The sequence below is a fragment of the Pleuronectes platessa genome, chromosome 6, assembly GCF_947347685.1.
Source record: "Pleuronectes platessa chromosome 6, fPlePla1.1, whole genome shotgun sequence".
Taxonomy (NCBI): Eukaryota; Metazoa; Chordata; class Actinopteri; order Pleuronectiformes; family Pleuronectidae; genus Pleuronectes; species Pleuronectes platessa.
In genome coordinates, this window is record NC_070631.1 from 3213518 (window position 1) to 3236110 (window position 22593).

General features: G+C 43.2%; 1 protein-coding gene across 3 annotated transcripts; it reads right to left on the reverse strand.

Annotated features, from left to right (window-relative positions):
* Positions 1–2740: 2740 nt before the first annotated feature.
* c1qtnf12 (C1q and TNF related 12) lies at positions 2741–21444 on the reverse strand. Of its 3 annotated transcripts, none has more exons than XM_053424005.1 (8): positions 20222–21444; positions 9824–9931; positions 9609–9720; positions 9236–9420; positions 7902–8010; positions 6964–7057; positions 5153–5231; positions 2741–5066 (listed from the first exon to the last, which is right to left on the reverse strand). In XM_053424005.1, the coding sequence occupies exons 1-8, from the start codon at positions 20381–20383 to the stop codon at positions 4968–4970; spliced, it is 948 nt and encodes a 315-aa protein (XP_053279980.1). In that variant the 5' UTR covers positions 20384–21444; the 3' UTR covers positions 2741–4967. The 3 variants fall into 3 exon arrangements, with proteins under 3 accessions (XP_053279980.1, XP_053279979.1, XP_053279978.1); XM_053424004.1 differs by having other exon boundaries at positions 9824–9928; positions 20204–21444; XM_053424003.1 differs by having other exon boundaries at positions 20204–21439.
* Positions 21445–22593: the final 1149 nt, after the last annotated feature.

Consider the following 22593-nt stretch of genomic DNA (forward strand, 5'->3'; position numbering starts at 1 on the left):
ATCAATCAATCAAATTTTATTTGTATAGCCTATATTCACAAATCACAATTCGTCTCATAGGGCTTTAACATGGTGTGACATCCTCTGTCCTTAGTTTAACCGCAGCTAAAGCAAATTGATTGGTTTTGAGCCTTTGGTGCTTCAACATCTCAATGGAGGAGTCACCCACTGTCTGGTTTGTCTTGAATCTCGTTTCCTTTCCAAGCTGACATCTTCTTCAGCCTCTTCTACACCTATTGCACTCTCTTTTTCATCCTGATATGTATGTATTAGTTTTGTTTTCATTCTTTGCATGATAGACACGTCATCACTGTGTCCACTTGCCCTCAGTGAATTCTCCTCCTTTGTTCAGTCTCCAGAGTTTCAGGTGCTGCTCCAGAGAATGTCGGAAGCCTGTTACTCTGTGATTTGCTGCCTCACACACAGCCCCTCTGGATCGCTTCAGGAGAATATCCTGATCAGTGCGTGTCTGAACGCAGCTTTGGTGTTTGTGCATCAACCAGAGTGGAAATTAATGAAACATTTAATATTGTTAGCTGAGGCTGATACGCAAACTGCAATGGAAGAAAGTGAAAAGTTGCAGAACAACAAATGCAAGATATAATAATGTTGCAATATGGCAGACTTTATAAATCAGTTATAAGCTTATGTTAAAGTTGCTCATTCTCTCCTTATTCTCCAAAAGTGCATCACTACAACGATCTCTCATAAAAAGTCGTAAAGAGGGTTTTTTTCTCCACTACCTGGCAACTCAAATGTCGTCCTTATCAGTATAAAAGGCTCCTGATTACAAAGTGGCTCCAGGATGAATGTTACATATTATATTCATATGAAAACCAGCAAGTAATGAGTTCCAGAGCATTTATCTTTCATCTGCTCCTCAGGAGACACGAGGGGGACGGGGACAGTATCACAGCAACAGGTTTGTTTAGCGCCGCCTCGGTATCAGCAGGACTCGGACTCCCGGGCTCTGTTTGGAGTAACTTAGGCTGCTGTGAAAAAATCCGAGGCATGCTAAAAACATAATATACAGGAGCCTGGCATCCCTAAGAGAGAGTCTCGCTGTCTGTTCCTCCCTGCAGGTAGCCATGTTTGGAAGTGCTGACAAACAGAGAAGAAAGACAGAATGCATGCTGGGGTCCGGGGACGGTGGCTGGCTCCTCGCCAAAACGTCATGTCCTCCTCATATTTGTGCTCCAACTATGGTCACCTTGCAAATCGAAGCCTGTTTGCAGATATCTGGAGTAAAAACACTAATTTGGACTGATTTTAATTGTGCATATTTGCCAACACGTGCACACATTCCGTGCTGTTGTCTCTTTGTTTCTGAGGATTCCTGCACAAAGGAGGATTTGCTTAGAGCCATCAGCCAATGAGTCAGTCACTGAGGTAGAGGAGTCTCGTAATTAAGGCCTCATTAAAGCTGCACAGCTCAACTATGTTGGTTTACAGGCAGAGAGAAACCTTGCAGATTCACAATGGGCCTATTCATAATACCCCATGTCTCCGAAGGGAAAGAGAAAAAGCAGTTGCTCTTAGCATTTGGGCAGATGTAATTGCAATCACTCAGCTTGTCTGATGCTGATAATGGGGTGATGGGAAATTCCTGTCAGAGTCGTGGCGCAGGGTGGTTTCACAACCACTTTGGCAGGCTCTGTGTTCCACTGCAGGGCAGCGAATGCGTTATGGCATGCTCACATAGCTGTCATTAAACACATTTTGAAAAAGAAGAAAAAAAACACATAAGACAATCAAAACTCACAAGTGTGTGCCATTCTCTCGCTTCTTGAGCAACGAAAAGGCAAATATTATTTGAAACATGTGTCGTCTGTCATCCCTGCCCAGTTAAACATGTTGAAAGACGACAGCTCGGGAAAAAGAAAAAAGAAAAGCTCCCAGTTACCTAGTATACACGATATATTCAGGCTGTTTTCAACGTCTTTATTTTGATTTGTCATTTTCATAACATGTCTTTTCACTGGTAGTAAATAGATGTGGAGGTATAGGAGGAAATTACCTAAATCTGTCGGGCATGTATTTAAAAAATGAAAGATGTTTGTTTTATACAATTTGGGGAGTTCTCTGCTTTTCAGCGAGCAGCTCATTCCCCTCTGGACGATTCTGCTACGGTAGGTGGCTGAAATAGCACATGGGTGCAACGTTCTTGTGGTCGGCTCTCGGGTACAGTATGTGACACTTGGCATCTCAGCAATGCTTCCATGAGAAGCCTCTATTATGAGGCATTCATGCAATGATGCTAACAAGCTAATTTCCCTGGCTGGACAAGCGTCCCAGCCATAAAGTCTGAGCCCTTATTAGAGCCTTGTTATTAAAGCCTTCTGATACTGACCGAGGAGCAATATACTGATATTAAAGAGCAGCAAGATTTATCTGCTGCTTGATGGACCAAAGCTATTCAGTTTTAATTAAAGTGGAAACATAAGGGACTTTAAAATACATTTTAAAATATGGACTAAGTAATAGGCATTTGCTTCGGTTCCCTGAACAAATATGATTCAATCTTTTAATCATCTTTTACAGTTGTTTTCAATCCGCTAGTGTCAGCAAAGGTTAAGGAATGTAAAGTCTTGTCCTGCAGTATAAAATAAGTCAGATATGTAGGAAATATAGAAAACTCTGATAATAGAAAGTGAAATAGACGTTAGACAGGTAGTGATTATAATGATCATTAGGGGTTTTCATCAGTAAGCATCACCATCATGTGCAGAGAGCCCATAGCAACGTTTCTGAAGAGTTTAATTTGAAATTACAGAATATAATGGGTAATAAAAAAATAGCAAAGACATATAATTTTCTTCTCGTAATAATCTGTGGTCTCAACTGTCCACAGGAGCGTAAATCAACACACGACTGATACATTTTCTCAAACATAAATACCATATCAAATTTCAACTGCTTTCCAATGTTACTGGTACATCAGTTATGATAAATTACAAACATCTGAATGTTAAGAAAAGAATAAGATACAGTTTAATAAATGACAACAGAGAAAGAACTGTAAAAAGAAGAAACTTGAGTTGTTCTCTTACAGTTGTAACAGTCAAAAAGGTGAATGTGGATCGGTCCAACACATTTTAACTAAAGGTGAATTCACATCATCCTGGAAAAACAGCTTTTGTGGAAATGTCAGTGGTGGAGTGGCTGGAACCGAAAGTTCCCATGTGTTGAGCTTGCTGAGCTGCACTGATCTTTACTGCTGGTTGAAATGAAAGATTGAAGAGCTTCTAATCACTTGTGGTTTCTCTACTTCCCGAAATTTGCAATAAAACACTGGTCTCATAACAAGCCCGGACAAAAAGATGTTACCTTAGAGGAATATAACCGCAGATGCAGCTAAAGGTTTGTTACAAAAACACTGCTATATACATCCATCCTCTGTTAGCGGCATTACAATTGCAGCTTAGGTGGCACCAGACTGTAAAATAAAGACGAACGACATGTCTCCACTTCCTCCCACTGTACAAATGAAGCCAAAATACCACAGATCTACCTAAAAAGAATAGAAAAATCTTTAGAAATTCTCCTCTTTGCTAACTTTCTAACAGACCTGTACTACAGCCAGCCACCAGGGGGCGATCAAGATGTTTTGGCTTCACTTTCGGTAGCTGTCCTGTCATCCATCTTTAAGTAGGATCTGTGAGTGGCACCATTTTGTACGGCATCATCCAAAGAGCCTTGTTTTTCCACTTTAATGTGATTATGCCATACGAGCTAACAGCTCTGCTAGCGGCTTCACGAGGTTAAACTTTGACACAACAGTTCTTTGAGCTAAATGTAACGTCTGCCAAATGCTAACACGCTGTGTGTCAAATCAGGGAGTTGCATTCTTTGTAGACTTTCCCATTTCCAAGGCTCCTTCAAATTTAGTCTTTTCATTCTCGAGAAACGAAGGCTCCAAAAGGCGGAAAACCTTTCCCGGCCGAACCTATCACAGGATTCATTGTGACAAACATTTTTCAAAGAGGTAATGAAAGCTCATCAAGGAAAGCCCCTGTAGACCAGACCTTCTCCAAAGGATGCAGCCCCTCAAGTGAGACATAGCTAATTAACCATTGTACCATCTCATTTTCAGCATGTTGGCTAACATATCCTCTTGAAGGGAACGTGAACATGGAAATCCACCTAATACATGAGATACTTCACTCCGAACCACGAATGTGAGGGCGAGGCTAAATGAAAAGTCAACGCGCCACCTTACTCAGTAGGATGTATCCTCTGGAAACTGTGAACATCTGTACAAAGTCACACTTCAATTCCTCGTGCACATGTTGAGCTATTTCGGTCTGGACCAAAATAGCGGAGCAACCGACTGGCGATGCTGCTAACGTTGCTAAAAATGCAGTGATAGCTATGTTACAGAAATGTGTAATTACATATTTGAGCTATAACTTATCTAAGACCACATTCTGTTGGTGGGGCATATTTCCATTGTCCAGTGTACTCACAGAGTCTATGTACTATATAACTTAAATGTAAAATTGAACCCATGTTAATAATAAGTATGGTTCATGTGTGTGTATACAAGAGAAAACATTGACATGTCAGTATACACAAACGCAGACGTGTACTTGTTCATATTCCCCAGCTCAACTACACAGAGAACACAAGAAACATGGATTTTTGGTTTGGGCTACTGCAAAGGCGTTCAACAACCATGACAAATATACTGTGACAGACGTATTCAATGCTTTATATACAGGTTATTTTACTGGTGAAGCAACGGGCGACCAAGTTCCTCAGGGGAAATGCAGTGCACCGTAGAAAACTCATTCCTCGAGTCCTCCACATTGTCCTTCAACATCCGACAAGCAGTCAAGTCAGTGTCGGCCTCTCCTCCTTCAGACCTCGTGACGGTGCTCAAAATCAATCCGTGGAAATGAACAAATAAAAGGGGCGGCGGTGGACGGGTTGGACGGCGCCCCGTTCACGGTGGGAGGGGGGGGAGGCTATACACCAAGCAGCATGCCCATGAAATCTGAACCGTTCTGTATTGTGATGGAGGCTCCGGCTGCATTGTCCACGAATATGGAGGTGTACTGCCCGGCCTGCAGAGGAAACACAAACAACACTGAAGCAGCAGGAACCCAGATATGTTCTGTTCTGTTCTTGTGTCTGATGGAATGTTTCTCACCTGAAGCTCCAGCAGCCCGTGCACGCTCACCGTGAAGATCTTGCTGTTACTCTCTAGTCCAACAATCATCTCCAATGAGCTGCAGTCAAAATACAAACAAAAGTTCCTGGTAAAGAGTGCGATCGTGTCAAATTGTCAGTCACTAGAAACTCCTTATAACATTGACATTATTTGGAAATACACATATTTGCTGTCTTGCGGAGAAGTAGGTGAGAAGTTGGCAAGTGTTAAAGAATTGCTGGATGAGAACTATAGATGCTACTTGAACTGAGGCTATGTCAGGACTGTGGTCAATAATAAACTTTAGAGCTTTAAAAATTGGACAGACTCAGGCAGGTTGTTCCCTCCTGATTCTAGTCTTTAAGCTAAGTCACTGGAAGTAGCTTCGTTTATAGCATCTATTAGGACCGGGCAGTCAGTCCTTATAGTGATAGTTCTTTTCATCAGTAGCAATATGACAAAAGTCCAATATATATATATCATTATATTGCATATGCATTGTGTAAGTACAGTGAGAAGGTGTAATCTTAATGGAGTTTGCTTGGTGGTCCCGTAAAGGCGTGGGTTTCTTTGGGGTACCCTCAGTGCAAAAGACATGCAGACTGGGATTAGGTCAATTGAAGATCTGTGAATTGGTTGTTTGTCTCAATTTGTCCCTTCAATACGCTGACGTCATGTCCAGGGTGCCCAGTGTCAAGACATATATAACTCCCAAAGTTTCCTCCCAGAGCTGGTGCCAATCCCAGCTGGCTTCAGGTGAGAGGTGGGATACGCCCCTGGCAGATTGTTAGCGTATCGCAGGACCAACATATAGACACAAAAGACCCTTCACACTCATGTGGAGGGATCCCTTTTGGCCATGTCCCCAAAACCCGAGAGTTAAAACATCTGAATGGTATCAATATTCTCATCTGAGCAAGAAAGTGAAAAAGAAGCGCACGCCCAGAACTTTTCCTTTACCCACCCTGTGCCCTCAGAGTCTGTAACGTCACTGCAGGCTTCAACCGCACAGTGAGAACTCTGGCTCCCGTTAAGTGGAAAACACTACATTTTTTATGGCAAATCAATCATGTTTGTCTTTGCTCTAACTGCCGTCACAATGAGCCTCATTTCACATTCTCTGAATTTTCATGTGTGGGAGAGCGAGACTGGCTGGGGCTTCGAATCCCGGAAAAACTCTTCTGGGTTAGGTAACACATCATAATAGTATTATTTATATGTTCTCCTCATTGTACCACACTGGACGGGAGGCCGCGGAGCGCTGCACAGTCTGTGGGAGACTTTAGGGAGCAATACATTTCAGCAATTTCCCCCTGACTTTATGTAAATATAAATTTGGAAATATTGGAAAGAACACAGGAGTGTCCCAACTGGATTTGTAATATTTCGCCCGCAACCATCTTGATTATCTGCCTCCCACGTCCTGCTCGTCACGTCTGTTGCTGCCGAACGCTACAGGCTGGGGGTCAAAGGTGAAACTATAAAGATTAGTTAGGCGACAGGGACGAGGGACATTTCCTATAAAGACCCCGCTCTGGTTTTATACAGGAAATGCCAAACTGGCTCCACACAAACTGTAACAGACAACACCTTTAACAGCTCGTAAATACTGGTGAAAGTTAGGGGCTGCATTAAACACCAATAAATATATCACTGTTGCAAGGGGAATAGTAAACAACTGTCAAAAGAGGAATGTCAAGAACTCAGAGAGCAATGAGATTAATAACTTCCCAGTACACATGACGATAGAATGATGTTAGTGTGTGTTTGATTTGGATCCAACATGTTTTCAAACGGGACTGAATACCCACGTGTATCTGTGGCAGAGGGACTCGATGCAGATCAGCACCCGGACGTTGTCTCTGGCCTTCAGCTGACTCTTGCTCCTCTTCACCTCGTTGTGGTCTGTAATTGATCACATAAAAAAATAAATAATAAGTGGCTTACCCCACGGCTCCCAAAAAACAAAAAAACATTCAAACAGCCAAGGCGAATACGGTCTAAAAATGTACAAGCCTCAACATTCTCTGTTGTAATCAAACCCCTGTGGTCGGGATTCTTTCAGCTGCTGTCGTTCAATGTACATTCTGAAATTACCAAATTATCTTCACTCGCACACGAGAGATTCACGGGAATGATGTGGAATCTCATTTTCATCTCATTGACTTCCACGTCTCTGTTTACTGTTCTGGCTCCTGCAGCTGTATCAGAGATCTTTAAAGGCTGTGCTAATGGAAATTTGATATTTGCCACAACTTGTAATTCACAGTGAAAACATTCAGCTGCTGAAACACAGAGTGGCTTCTGTTGTGAAGCAGTTAGAGTTTGAGTATCTACAAAAACAGGCATTTTCCTTATTTGCCTAAATGAGCAGTTTAATGAAGATACTGATCGACTTCTTTATCCATCTAATAATTCCAAGAAATCTCTGTTTGTATGTGTTTCTCATAACTCAAGCACGGTTCATCTTAATGGATTCACACATGGCATCTGTATAGTTAAGGGCCTGAGGTAGTGCAGTGTCAAATATTAATAAACTTTAAATAAACAGGCGACCAGTTCTCTGTAAGAGCAGCGACTGGGACTCATCAACACAAGTGACATTGTTGATTGTGACAAAATTGGATACACAACAATCGGAGCCTTTGTGGTAATTCGAAAATCGCGACTACAAATATTGTATTACAAACAGCCCCGTCTTTCCTTCGTTCATCCATTTATTAATAACAATGATAAGAAAGACATTTACCAATGTGGACGTTAGCAGAGAACTGGTAGATCCCTGTGATGGGAGCTGTGAACCTCCCAGTGGACTGGTCCATTCCTGACCCTCTGAGGAAGGCTCCTTTAGCAGGCGGCTGAAAGCACAGAGAAATCTGAATTAAAGTTTTCATCTTTGGGAAACTGTCCATCGGACGCTCCTTTACACGTCTTCTCTGGGAGCTTTAAACAAAAGCTCAGGAGTGTAACCGTGTAATGGCGATTAGTGCCTTGATCATGAGCATTTCAAGCAGGCCAATTTGAAACAAGTCCATGAATACAACAGGAGATCCTCTGCAGGATTCACCATGAGTGAATGGGTGTGTGATTGTGATTCTAACACGAGACCAAACTTCAAAAATCAAATACATAAAAAGAATATATATATTTGCAGATGAAAAGCGAAGCCATGCACGTAGTTGACGCCAGCCAAGGTGTCAAGAGAGCTTTAGGTAAAAAGCCGTGAACAAAAACACATGATCTCTGCAGCAGAATTAAAATGCTCGTCCTGTGTTTCATGTGTGAAAGGCAAACTCCAGAGAAAGTCTGGAGCCCATTATAAAAAAACTTTCTCCTGAGTTCATGTCTGAAAACGGCTCAAGGTTGGATATCTGCAACCCTGACAATGCCAAGAGGGGAGTAAACACGGGAGGGGAGCGAGGAGGGCTGTGCTCTTAACCAACTTCACCATAGATCATTTATATTGTAAAGTTATGCAGATTAATTTTGTGCGGTTTCACTCTCTGACCACGAATGCCTCACTTTTAATCCCGCTGCCTCCAAAATATTCAAAAATAACTTGGTAGTAACACTTCTCCGCCAACACAGCGCTTAATTAAGATGTTAAATTGTTTGGCAGAGCCTCGTACTCCCCCCCCCCCCCCCCCCCCCCCCCCCCTCCAGCCTCGTCAGCCCATCCCAACAAGGCATAGTTCTTCCACTACAGCATGCTGTTTCTAACTGTGTCTATTTCTGTCCTCTCCGCACTTTATTCCAAGTCTGAGACAGAGTGCCTTTTGTACGCCGCCCAGAGAGTGATGTGTAGGATTGAAAAAGTAGATATTTTTGACCAAAGAGCTGAGTCTGAGTCCCGGCGTGGCACTGCATGCTTTCGCCAGTGCCAGTTACCAGCGAGGGGGGATGATCTGCTCGTAATCCCCCCCGCATGCACACTAAAGCAATGATTTCCAAACAGTCACTCTTTCACAAACAGTTAATACAGGGAAGCAAATGGGTCAGAAACAAACGGAGGAGGATGGGCCAAAACTTTAGAGCAAAGCTGAAGCAGTTCATAAACATTTACTTGGTTTCAAACAAACATACTGTCTGAAAGTTCTGGAGCTCCACCAGCGTCTTCTTGTCCACCACCACAGGCCCCTTGAGCTTGCAGTGGAAAGCCTCCTCTATCCGCCGGTAGGGGGTCATCCCCTCCAGGGTGAGGAGAGCTGTAGGGAGCTGGCTGGGGCTGGTCTGTCTGTCAAGTGCCGCTGCTCTCCTCTCTGTAGCCTCTGGCAGAAACACACCCAGGCTATTACAGCAACAGACTGGGGTAACTTTGACTTTCAAACATGGCTCCCATGATAATGATGTGAAATACCAATAAATGGACGTTATAGTGGGGATGTAAAGATGTGCATAGTGATCGGTTAATAACCTTTTCGCCTAAAGAGGAGCTGGAAAGTGTCTGGGCTTGTACCTTTAATCATCTCCTTGAACTCCTGGAGAAGAACTTCCTGGGTCACTTCGGCCCCAGGAGAGCCAGGAGGTCCCTGAGGGCCGGGGGGACCTGGAGGACCAGGTGGGCCCGGCTGGTGGTAGACAGACAGAACAATGCGTCAAACTCAAACTGAAAAAAATAATAAAAGTAAAAGCAACATCTAACGTGTTTTACAGTGCTTATTCTGGATTTACCAGGGGACGTTTGCGTTTGCGACACTTTCCAGGGAAGTTGCCAACAGGTCGTTTGACAAAGTCCATCCATGATCCCAGTGGGTCGACTTTCTGGTGTTCAGAAGCCTGCTGCAGAAAAAAGAGACAGTGAGAAGATTTCCCCCATGAATTATTCAGCCAACAGCATTTAATAAAGATTATGATATTTAATAGACTTGCTTTCATTTGATGTTGTGTTTTTATCGTTTCTTTTCACCTTTTCTTTTACCTGTTTTTATATTTGCATTGTCATATTATTGTTTTTATGTGTTAAGTGAGTAAAACACTCTATATTTAATTATTTAATTGTTTTCCGACGACATAAACGTGTTTGTCTGGCCTCATGGTCGCGTTGCATCCTGCTGATTGGTATTTCTCTTATATTTACCTTTCTTGCTTTGTAAACTCTGTTCTCTGTTTTTAAAAGTTTATTATTACTATTATTATAATGAAAACTACAGTCTAATTAATATTGATATAGGTGAATACACTGAATGTTAATTAGTAATTACTACATCCCCTTTAAAAAGGGCAGTTTACCAGTTCAGTCGTGTGTTTCATGTTTAACGTTTGAAACCCGATGTGTCATTATTTCTCCCTTTAAACCATCAGTGGAAAATGTTCACCAAAGATACAGTTAAATGGTGCCAGACACCGAGGAAGGTCGAACAGGGAAAAAAAACACTCTTTTTCTTTTCACTGGTTGAGAACTGGTCCAAGTTTAGTCACCATTCTCCTCTGAAAAGCTTCACTTTAATCCACTCAGGTGCCACGTCACTTCTCATTCGCCCAAATATGCCCCGATTCATGTAAACAAACCTCGTCAGGGGTTTTTGGTTTTTCAGCACATGAAACATTTCCATGAGCGCTCCGGTGAAAAATGAGTGGTGTGATGTAGATTCTGTGGATCGCAGACCTCAATTACTGTAGTTCTGTAACAACATGTCAAAACGGCCAAAACTTTCTCCTCCATCCGAAGACACGCGGGTCTGTTTCTCTTATTAATACTACCAGTGTGACTAATGTTATGATGGAAAATCTCATAAACAAGATAACAAAAGTATACCCAGTATGTATACAAGTCTGAGTTATGATTTAACATCGTTTCCAAAGCCGTACGTACGCTCGATCTCCTTATCTGAAATAACTGGTGTATAATAAATCACTGCATAAGAGACTGGGATCTCTCACGGAGATAAGACACAAACTCCCGGAAGCCACGTTTTTGAATGCGTAATACCGCAAGAGGCATGTTTTTCCTTACGGTAAATCGTGAGGCTGAACGGATTCCAATTACAGTGAAGGTTGAATTCTACCCGAACCCTTCCCCGAATGTCAAGTGCCTTGGGTTGAGATAGAGCAGCAGATAACGACGGGCCGTGGAGGTGAGCTGCCTGAAATGGAATTTGTTTAGGTTTGGCGGAGGGACACGGATCACTTATCTTGCAAAACCAACATGCCCCTCTCTTCACTGTTAAAGACTTTCCTCTCGTTCCACCACAACAAAGTGACTCCTTGTTTGTCTTTTCAATCTGCTGGAATCAAGGACAGTTTCTTTTTATAGATTTTTACGTATACATATTTCGGATTAAACAGGAGTTCTCGTTCTCTCTGTGACTTTCACTTCTGTCCGACAGCAGAGAAAATAAACAACTGCGTCGGCTGCCTGTTGGATCCTTCTGTGTTTTTGTCGTGATTCCGAGGCTTGGAGGCAGATGAAAGCGAGAATGATTCGGTTAAGTCAAGAATCCTTGTTCGCTACTCTGTTCTGTTTCCATGTGACTGTTGGTTAAATGGATTTTTCCACTGCATTTCAATTTGTTAAATATCTATTAACATATTAGAAAGAAAGAAAATGCACTTTAAACCTACAAAAACAGTTTTTTCTGCGACTCGGAGAGAAGCTGTTGACACAACATCAACATTTCATCACCTTTTTTTACATTGGACACGGTGATGATGCTTATTTACTCTCCCAGTTAAATAAGCACAACATTAAGTCTTGTGGAGCAACACTATCACTCATTTAGAGTCATGTGTGTGTTCAACTGGCAAATAAATTCACTCTTTTAGCTCAGTTTGAGTCTCCACCAAGTGCTGAGGGAAATTAGTGGATCTGTAGATGATAATGTTGACTTGTCTGTATAAATGTATATATAACATGTATATTGTTGGGTATCTTCTGTTGTTACAATAGTTTATATCGAGCTGAATTTCAGACCTTTTATTTTGAAAGGTTTTGAACTTGGGCCTAACACCAGTTCAGTAAATGCTTCAAACTTGTATATAAGCCACATGTGAACAGTGATAAAGCTAATTCTGTTTCACTTCATGAAACACATTCATCTTCAGTGCAGATAAACCAGGTAGGATGAACACAAAGTTTTCTAACATCACTCTGCACCATGGACCGTTGAAAAAAAAGCTCTGAGGACGACTCACTAATAACCAGCAATAATTCAGAAGTAGCATCAACACAGGACAAGAGAACACAACATTACAAACAGGCAGGTTTACAGCGCCCGTTACACAACAACCGAAGTGTAAAAATAATCATTTGTGATGTTAATTAATGAGGCTCTATGTGATTTGGGGCATCATAGGTCCGAATTTCCAGCTAACCAACATTTACATCAACATCTAAGTCAAATTTACAATGAGGACACTCTGAAAGCTCCAAAATATCCAACCTGAAAAAGCCAAAGTTCATTGTTCAGTACGATTAAACTCAAGTTTTACGCCTGTAGTGTTGTTGTGTATTGTTGTGCACTGTGTTTTAAACTCTCACACCTCTGCCACGATACAACGGTAACGTGTCGTCTGATCCTGATCTTAACAACAGGAATCTTTCCCACCTCCAGCATCCAGACGACAATAACTAAACGTGTTGTTTTTCCATGTCAGCTCTCGTGGGGATTAAACCAACGAGATATGACATGTTAATTACTGAGTTTTTTAAGGTGTTGGCAGGCAGACGGGGCCGGGCGAGCTGTCTACTGTCAATCTGTCTCAAATGGCTCCGCAATGGAAGTGAAAAAAAAGAATACCGTCCAAAATGTCATGCTATTCTTTTCTTTTACAAGTTCTCTAAGCTTCAGGGAATATTATGAAAGGGGTTTGTGTTGTGGGTTGGAGAAGTATTCCACGCCTGTGGCAGTCTGAGTATGTTTCCACTGGGAATAATAATAAAAGCGTGAATCATCATCTGAGACGGCTCAACGCGATCCAAAAGCCGTTTTGACAGCCAGTGGCCGCTGTTCCCAAAAAAGTGAGAACTCGACATCTACCCTGTTTATGTTAAAGATCATTGTCTTAATGTTCCAGAGCAATTCAGCCCACACATGTGGATTATAATTACACACCTTAGCGCTGCGTAATAATAAAAAAGACGAACTATCACTGCCAGGAAATCAGCCGTACGCTGAGCTTGTTATCCCCTTTAATACTCAGCATTGTAATTAAACCATTAAAAACCTTGCCCTGCAGGATTGTCTGTGCTCTGGGAAGAAAAGGCTACGAGCAAGGTAATTATTACCTTCATATCTGAGCTGAAAAATAACAGCAATTCACTGTGTAAATAATTGAATCATCAGCTTAAGAGAATGCTCGGGCTCTTTTCATTTGGACAGATCGAGTTCTCTGCTCCTCAGGTCTGCGCTGTCAGAGCATAACGTACAAAGTGACAGCTGGGAAGGTCCGTGCAACTTGCCAAAAGAAAATTGTGATTCATTGTGTGCAGGTGAGTCTCCGTCTCGGCCCGAGAACTTCAAAGAGTCCGCACACGCAGACATGAAAACCATATTGCTCGATGACACAGAAAGACCTGTCAGGGGCGTTCAATCATTCACTGGCTGCGATCGACTGTGGCGTAAAGTAAACTGTGGATTCCGTGGCGTCGCTCTGCAGCCGCATGTACAAGCCGGGAACAAAGTGGGGAGGGAGCGGATCCAGGTATCAGTCTGAGGGCTGATGAAGAACACCGGGGCCCCGGCTTTGATCAGCGCTGATGGGAGAGTGCCTCAAAGTGGCCTCGTCTGTCAGCGGGCGGCAGTGCACGCCTCTTACAGCGCGGACCGTGTCAGGCCGTCTGTCGAAAGGTGAGAAACTCTAAATCTTCCAGCTCCGTGTTTATCCTCAGAGATGGGGCTGTAGCTCATGACACGCCGCTGATGCTCAGACTTTAAGAATGTGATGCACTGTGTTCACTGGTGGAAGATTCAGATCCTTCACTTCAGGCAAAGACCCAATACAAGAATGTTACTCCAATAAAAGTCCTGCGTTCAACAATATGTTTCTCATGTTCTTTTTATTGCAGAGAGATTGAATTATCTCATCTGATCATTTGTTTTGAGTTAACATACTTCTGCAATAGTAAAAATGTCAAGTTGTCCTCGTGTCTTTGTGCAGATTAAACAAACCTTGTTCACCTTTGACCTCAGTCAGGTCAGATGTTTCTGATCGCTTCCAGTCTCAAGGCTAAGCTAACTAGCTCTATACACTATCGGTCTTCTCATCTAACGAAGTAAGGAACCGAATAAAAAGTAAGAGAACACGTATGTTGCCTACATACGTATATGTGCAGTTATAAGTACTTGATGCAATAGTATTAGCCTTTATATCACTTATTACTATATTTATGGCTCTAATACATAAAAAGCAAAAAGAAGAGACAGGACTGACAGAACAGTGTAATTACTCTCAGTGCCAGCAGGGGGAGAAACATGATCTGCGCTGTAGATTTAAATGAATCTGATGCTACTGACACATCCCATTTCATTTCGGAGCTAGCTAGCTGGATAACGTTAACATTGTTCTTGTGCAACTGGAACTTTATTAACTCGGGTTAATGCTGGTTGCTTTCTTCCAGAAAGTCATGTGATAAGGAGCCTGACGAATCAGCAAAGGCTACGTCGTGAACAAAAGACCCAATCAGCAAGTGTTCATGAGAGCCTATGTCATAATTGTATAACATCTCCATTTCTGCCCGTCCAGTCTGGAAGGCAGCCCCGGAGTTTTCAAACTAAAACAGGAAAGCAGCGTTTCCAAACTACTTCTGCATTTTCAAACAAACATCTAATAGTATGGATGTAGCCTGAGAAGTTTAGAGGGGAAACGTGTCCAAGACAGTGCTGAGAATCACTGGATTAATCTTTGACCATAATTTGTATTATAAACATTTATTATATCTTATATAATGTTCTTACATGTCTTAGAGTAGAAGTATTAGTAACATTAAATGGAAAACACACATAACTCATACAAAGAGCAGCATTTGAGTAGATATCGTTTATCACTTTCCACCGCTGAACTTGTTTAGTACCGACAATAAACGTGAACACAGAATGTTTTATTATCCTACAGCCCCGCGTGTGTTTGGATCAATTACCGAATCAGTTGTAATCAAAGCTGATCATTCCCAGGAGCACAGGAGACTTTATTACCCTCCGAGGATTGATTTGCGTCTGCGTGAATAATCCTTTCAGGTGCACCGCTCTCAGCATGTTTGTCATGTAGTTTGGGGGAAATTAGGTTGAATTTATTCGAAGCAATAAAAAGGGAAAATATTTTCCCTGGGGCAGCGTGCCACCAAAAACACAAACACAACTGTTAAAACATGTCTCTGGGGCTGCAACCAGAGACGGAAACTCTACTCCGCGGCAGCCGGCTCCTGGATTCTTCCATGTGTACAGTGGAACTTGTTTTCTTTGACGTGTTATCTGCTTTTCAACCTGTTCGTGCGCACGAGATGACACGAAACCACTCGCTGCTGATAACAATGTTGCACAGGCAGGTTTGAGGTTGGACAGGATGACAGAGAGTTCTCCTCTAATCTCTTGTTTTTATATCGCTATGCTGCTCCCTGTGCAGTCGTCCACGCATGGGTGGACGGGTCGGACGCTGGGCCCATCCCACCCCAGGAGGCAGGGATCCCCGGGCTTGTGTGGGCCGAGGGGATCCTGGTAACCTGCGTGCATCCCAGCCACCATGTCTCCACCCCTGTGTTCCTACAGAAACAAACTGCCTTGAGGAGTTATCGCCAAAGAGCTAAATACAGTGAGGCATGCAATGTTGACTCTGTTCCCTTCTCACTGTGTTATTACTCAATTGGCAAGCACCGTGTGCAAAACATAATTACTCCACCGCACCATTAATTCAGCAAATGCAGCAGGAACACCAGTTGGACGTGTAGCTGAGACGCAGTCATAAAACGATATAGCTGAGCCGGATTTTAAGTTGTTGTTTCTCAACTTTCCTGTTGCCTAAACAAAGTTGTCTATGTGTTTATCGTGTGTGAGAGAAAGTGAGTGAATGTGTGTTTTTGCTGAAGGAATTGCGAGAGACGATCTTGGCTCGGCCTCGATGCGAGAGGGCGATAGGAGCTGATTGCTTTGATCGCCGTGTCACATCTGTTCTGTGAACAAATTATAGCTTTGAAATCGGAGCGAGTGCTCATTTTCCCTGTGGTAGGTAGAATGAGCTGTTGACAAGCACCAGTGATCCAGTTCCATCTCAGGCACAGATCTGCCCCATGGCCTGACTCGCAGGCTCGACGTGAGAGGAGGGAAATCATTAGTTACTCCTCAGTCATTTCTGATTTCATTAAAGGAGCAGAACATTGTTTTGTTTTGCTGAGAGAAGATTGATGCCCCTCTCATGCTAGTACAGTAAACACGAAGATTTTTTTATTTTAGCTTAGCATAAATACTGAGGAGACTGTTAGCCTGTAGGTTACAAATCCAACTACCAGCACCTTTAAAGCTCAATAAAGCTGCTTTCAGATATTCACTGAACTCCTGATAATCTTCTGAAATGATCCGGAGGGGGGGGGGGGGGCTGCAGTAGAGTTTCTCCTGCCGGCCCCCAAATAAAAGCTCCAGATAATGTCTGATGCAAAACTGAAAAAAACTAAAAGAATACAATCATCTCAGGTAGAAAAACAAGAATCCATACATGCATACGGAAGATGTCAACTTGGAAAGACAAGAGATTCAAGAGTTATAGGTGACATGAGCTTGTGTTGATGTGTTATTACACAAACACACGTGATGTCCACAGTTGAAGCTGCTCTTCAGGTATAAAAGGTAAACTCTGCAAAAAAGTCCAAACCCAATTCTGCAGATATTTAGATTTTTTAATAATTCAAACAAACAGGATAAACGTCAACGAGGAAGTTTCGTAGGTGCTGGTATATTGTTCGGAAGGATTTATGCTAAGCTAAGCTAATGAGCTTCTATATGCTTCTTTGCTGGACAAACACGAGAGTGGGATGAGTCTTTAAAAATGGATAAAGCCTTTTCCCCGAATCTCTCACTGTTGTTTTAATATCTCTGCAACACAAGACATTGTAAGACCAAATCAATTTTACACATATGTCCTGATCATCATATGCATTTACTGAATAAATCCGAGAATAATGTTTAAATAAAACGGACATATTTCTTGATGCCCCAGTTTATTGTAAAGTGCAGCAATAATTGGGAAATTGGAGTTTCAGGAACGTGACCAGCACATGAGCAGAATCAGGCGAGATTAAGGGATTTCCGTAAATCTGGCATCAATCTGAAGCTATTATAAATGAAAACGTAATCCAAATAAAACAGTCTCCGTCTGTGAAGTGAAACTCACACAGCGTGCAGTTTATTTTACTTGCAAATTTCAGATGTAACGACAAAAGACTGTTTATTATTTGTCTCTTCCTCGCCCCCCCCCCGCTCAGGTGACTTAATTAGGAAATTTCGCTGAGTTAAACAAGCGTAACCTTGTCGGGGGTCGGACGTGTGGAAAGCAGAGTTCATCATCACGCAGCACAAACTATGAGGTGGTTCACACTGTCAGTGGGGCATGAGGTGTGTGCTCTCACAGTGGCCCTGATTCCTGTGGGACTCGCTCTCCTCTCCTGTGTGTGGGTTGAACCAAAAGGTCCCACACACCGACGCATTAATCATCACTGGGAATGAGAGAGAGGAAACAAAAACCCTTGCCTCGGGCTAAACCCAGCCATTACTCAACACGCCAGGCGTGATGTTTGACTTGACTCCCCCAATTACAGCCATCACAGATCCCTCGCTGCTCTCCACAGTGACAGATTCCTCTCATCTTTAGAGTGGAGGCCAATAAGGCTTACAACTGTGTACCTCTGACATATCGCCCTGAAATTCTACAACGTGACGCTTCACAGACATTGTTTGAAATGTACTTCACTTATCGTCTCATTAAAAAAATTCCACTCGCGGCACAAACTCCATACCTCGCTATTGTGATCACTTTCAAATGGAAAATCTCCAGAGGAATGCAGTGTACGTCTGCACGCTGCCAGCAGCCCACACACGGGAGGGATCGGTCAGATAGAAAGCAAATGCCATCATAAGAACTGGTTCGACTGTTTCCACTGGGCACAAGGGGAAAAACTATGTAAATGTGGAGTGTAAATGTTTGGCTTGTTTGAGAACACAAGTTTCTTGCCAAGACAGCTTCAAATGGACGTGTTGTTTTTCCCTGGGACCTTACAGATGTGTAATAAGATAAACTCACAAACTGCCCAAGAAAAATCCAGTTTACTGCTTTTCACCGTGTGTGGTGCACGAAAAGACCCGGATAGAGTGGCAACGACACATATGACCTTGACTGCGGCCACTTCCGCTCAGGTTCTCGACCAGAGGTGACAATGTTTGGCAAAGACACTATCTGGCACAACACTGTGTCTTAAGAGTGATTATGTCATTACCCTCCGATTGTGGGAGATGAGATGAAAAGAATGTCAGAGAGGGAGGCACTGGGGGCTAATCCTCGCCGAGGTGTTCTCTTTCAGGACCCTTTCTATGGGGCTTTGTGAGGGGCTTACACGGCATGCTGCCCCAGTTTTCGGGGCCGCACCGCCCCTATCGGATGTCCCAGACACAGCGGAGTCAGACTAGGCCTGTGAATGACAGAATCAATGGGCTGGGAACAACATCACCATAAGTCTTTAAATATCTGCCTACCTAACTTTCCCAGGAGTTACATCACGGCGGTGGGCCTATAAGGGGCTGCAGGAGACGGGGAGGAGGGGAGGGGGGGGCTGTGTTTGTGAAGACGCTCTATGAGACAGAGGAGTGAAATCCCAACGGAGGTGCAGTCCTCCGCAGGCTCGAGGGTTGACACAAGGTCATTCTTCATAGCTTGTGCTTTTACAGGGCAAAGCAAGTCAAATAAACACCAGCAGGCCACAACCACCTACAATGTGTTCTTAAAGATACAAAGGAGACCTCACTGCTTGGTTTTCAAGGGGGGGGGGGGGGATCCAGAGACTGGTAGACGCTGAAGAGAAGGCTGGTATATAGGGCAGAGAGAGAGGGAGAGTTACACGAGAATGCCAACATAATGGGTGGGCTGAAAGAAAAACAAATAGCCTGTTGGAAACCCTTGCAAATATGCAACACCCGCAATAAACCAATAAATAACAGAGTCAAGGGCCAACGCTTGCTCCTGCAAGTGGGACGGTACCACTGTAACGCTGTGGTGCCTGTGGAATAAGTTTCTCATACCAGTAACCCTGGTGTGCAGCTCCGGACGACTGCTCTGACTCTCTAGTTATATATCATAGAAAACTTCAGTTATTCTGTTTATAACTAAACTTCCTGTTATTATCAATAAATATCTTATTAAACTTTGAACTTTATTATCTTAACTTCATTGTCAGTTGAGTCATCCGAACATAGACATGAAAATAGATTAATCTGAGCCCTAAAAATTATAACGTTATAAATCCTGAAAAATGTTACACAAAATAGAATAAACATTACAAATTAATAAAACCTCAATGTATAAAGATGCATAGATAAGACACTAACTCCTGTAGGTCAATAATCAACAGTGGTTATCAGCAGCATAAGCTACACAAGTGCTTATCTTATCTTATCTTATCTTATCTTATCTTATCCTATCCTATCTTATCTTATCCTATCTTATCTTATCTTATCCTATCTTATCTTATCTCAACTCTCTCCCACACACAGAGCCCCCCTACATCTTGATTTGTTCTCACGGGCTGGAAACATTTGCTTGTCGGACACCCGCAGCGCTCGCTAATTGATGCATTGATCAGCCCTTAGATGTCCACATTCCTGACATACTTCCGGAAGTCATCCATTTAGCCTTTCACACATTTTCCGTCCATCTCAGTGTCGGAGGCTTGACCCAGCGGGGCACACCTGCCCTGTCCCGGGCTTTCACCGTGGCCACGCTTCAACGTGAGACATCTGCCCACATCCTACATACCTTCAAAACTTCTATCTCTGATACCACCATGAAGCAGCTCATCGATTACAAACAGATGTATACGTTTAAAGCATCAAACACTCAGAAGCAATTTCGTGTCACTACCTTGATGCTTCCACCGACCTCTTCGCTGTTGGAGAGAGTTGCATTGAACGCCTCTGTGTGCTGTGGCGTGGCCTCCTTTGGCCTCTTTCTCTCCTTCTTGGCCTCCACCCCATCCAGTAGGACACACTGAGTCCAAAACACCGCAGCCAGCACCGCCAGAGGCCCGGCCCCACACCACATCTTCACACTCCTTCGACCCGCGCCCTGCAGAACGAGCCTGGATCTTATGTGACGGAGCGGTCGTGTGAGTGCACAGAAGCTGGAGGATGCCTTGCGAGGCTCTACACAAACACTGAAAGTCCCACCAGGGAGAGGGAGACCGGAGGAATGCAGCTGCAGGGACTCCCCGTCCAAGAGACTGTCAGGACTGACTGCTGCCGCCGCCGTTTGCTCCCCTCTTGATGAGCGCTCAGCCAGCACGACGTTGCAGGGGCACTGTTAACTCTAGACACAGAGCCAGGAGGCTTACTCAACTATGAAATGTGTCAAGAGGAATGGTCCAAGGGAATGACAGATCGGCGCAGATCTGACAGCAAATAAACCCATTAGTGAGATTTTTCACGCTTTCTGCTCTGTTGGGGGGTGAGGTGCAGAGGAGAGGGGGTTGGGGGGGTGGTGGGGGGGGGGCACAGGGGGCAAAAGAAGAGGCAGAGAGGAGGGGCGTCCCAAGCTGAGGGTGGGCTGCAGGGTTCTGAGAGATGGATGGCAATATTGTCTATTTTCTCCGCCCTGCCTCCTCGCTCCTGCTGGTTCCTCACAGCGAGCACTGGGACCAGTCTGCAGCCGAGCGGCGTGGTCGCTGGAGAAGCTGCAAGATCCAGAAACCTTGGGCTTTCATGAAAATTTAAAAAAAAACGATGGGAGTCTGTCAGTCTGAGAACCAGAACCCCCCCCCCCCTAGTCTCAACACAGCAGGGAGGAACCAGGCCCAAGAGGAGGTGGATGAGGTCCAGGTTAGATCTCTGCCCAGTCTTCTTCTCTTCCTCCTTAAAGAGGCTTCACACCAAACAAACAGAACTCTACAGGTGTGCTCCTCAGCTCCTTCCTCCTCTGGCCGACGCAGCTACTGGTTGTCCCCAAAAACCATCAAGTCCAAGGCCGTGTGCAGGGAGCTGCTGTGGGGACGCCTCTGGTCTGGGTTGCTCCTGTGCTCTGAGCTTGCAGGAGGGCTCACAGTGGAGTTTTATCATCACCCTTTCTCCCCCTCTCTCCCTCTTCCACTCCCTCTCCTTCACTCCCTTCCCTCTCTCTCTCTCCCTTCCCTCTCTCTCTCTCTGTTGGCACCCATACAAGCTTATTCAGCTCTGTTTTATCTCATAGATGAAATGCTGGAGCTGAGGAGCTTCTCTGGCAGACACGTTGACCTTGTGTGTCTGTGTGTCGTGTGTAAAGTTGTGTATCTGTCTGTCACGTTGGCTCAATATTAGCCTACTCTACTCTAAAGCCCCGTGTTTACATCCGAGCAAGACGTAGAAACTAATTTTTAAACTTTGAGGCATTATCTTGTATCTACTACGTGGAAACTTGCCAATGATTCTCCCTTTGTGTTATATATTGTATAAACAGAGCATACCTGTTGGTTTTGTCCTGTGTTGCTGCTCAGGGAAATTTCTTCTCTGAATGCTCTGTAGGAAAAGAGTTGAAGGAACACTTACATTTCCTGTAGTTCAAATTGCAGGTTTCAGTAAATAACCTGCGAGTTAAAATAAATAGTTGTTTTCATCCAATTCATTAAAATAAGTCTTATTGGGATAAATGACATGTTAGCTCATGAGCCTATACCTGATATTTTCTCCACTACTCCACTACTTAGATTTTCAGTCTGCCCCTTGCTTGAGCTGTTACATTTTAACATAGCGCCACCCAGAGGCAGCAGCTCGAAGTACAAACAACTCACCAGCTCCTTCCCAGTGGGAGTTCCTGTATCTGCTGATAAACAGGGACCCAGACGTCATCAAAAAATAGCGATGTGCCTTCAAAATAAAATAAAAATGACATTTGCTTTTGCTTGAAATATGACAATGCTTTTAAAGAATATCATTTGTGAGTTTTGTGCAAGTTTGTACCACTTCTTCCCCAACATGTATCCATTAGTCAGTTGCTATATATTTAGACTATATATATATATATTTATACATATAGTTTTTGTCTTTTTCAAGCTATGTTTTTAAACTATTACGAATTACTCCTATCTATTTATATAAACATTAATCTGTTACTTTTACAGGATTTATTCCTTAACATAAGTTAGTTATAAATTTATTTTCTGCTCATTGATTCATTATAGCTACTATTTACACATTGCCTTTACTTATAATTTAACCATTTAAAACATGACTATATATGAATATTATAAACTAATATATATATACAAATTTGCTTCATATTAG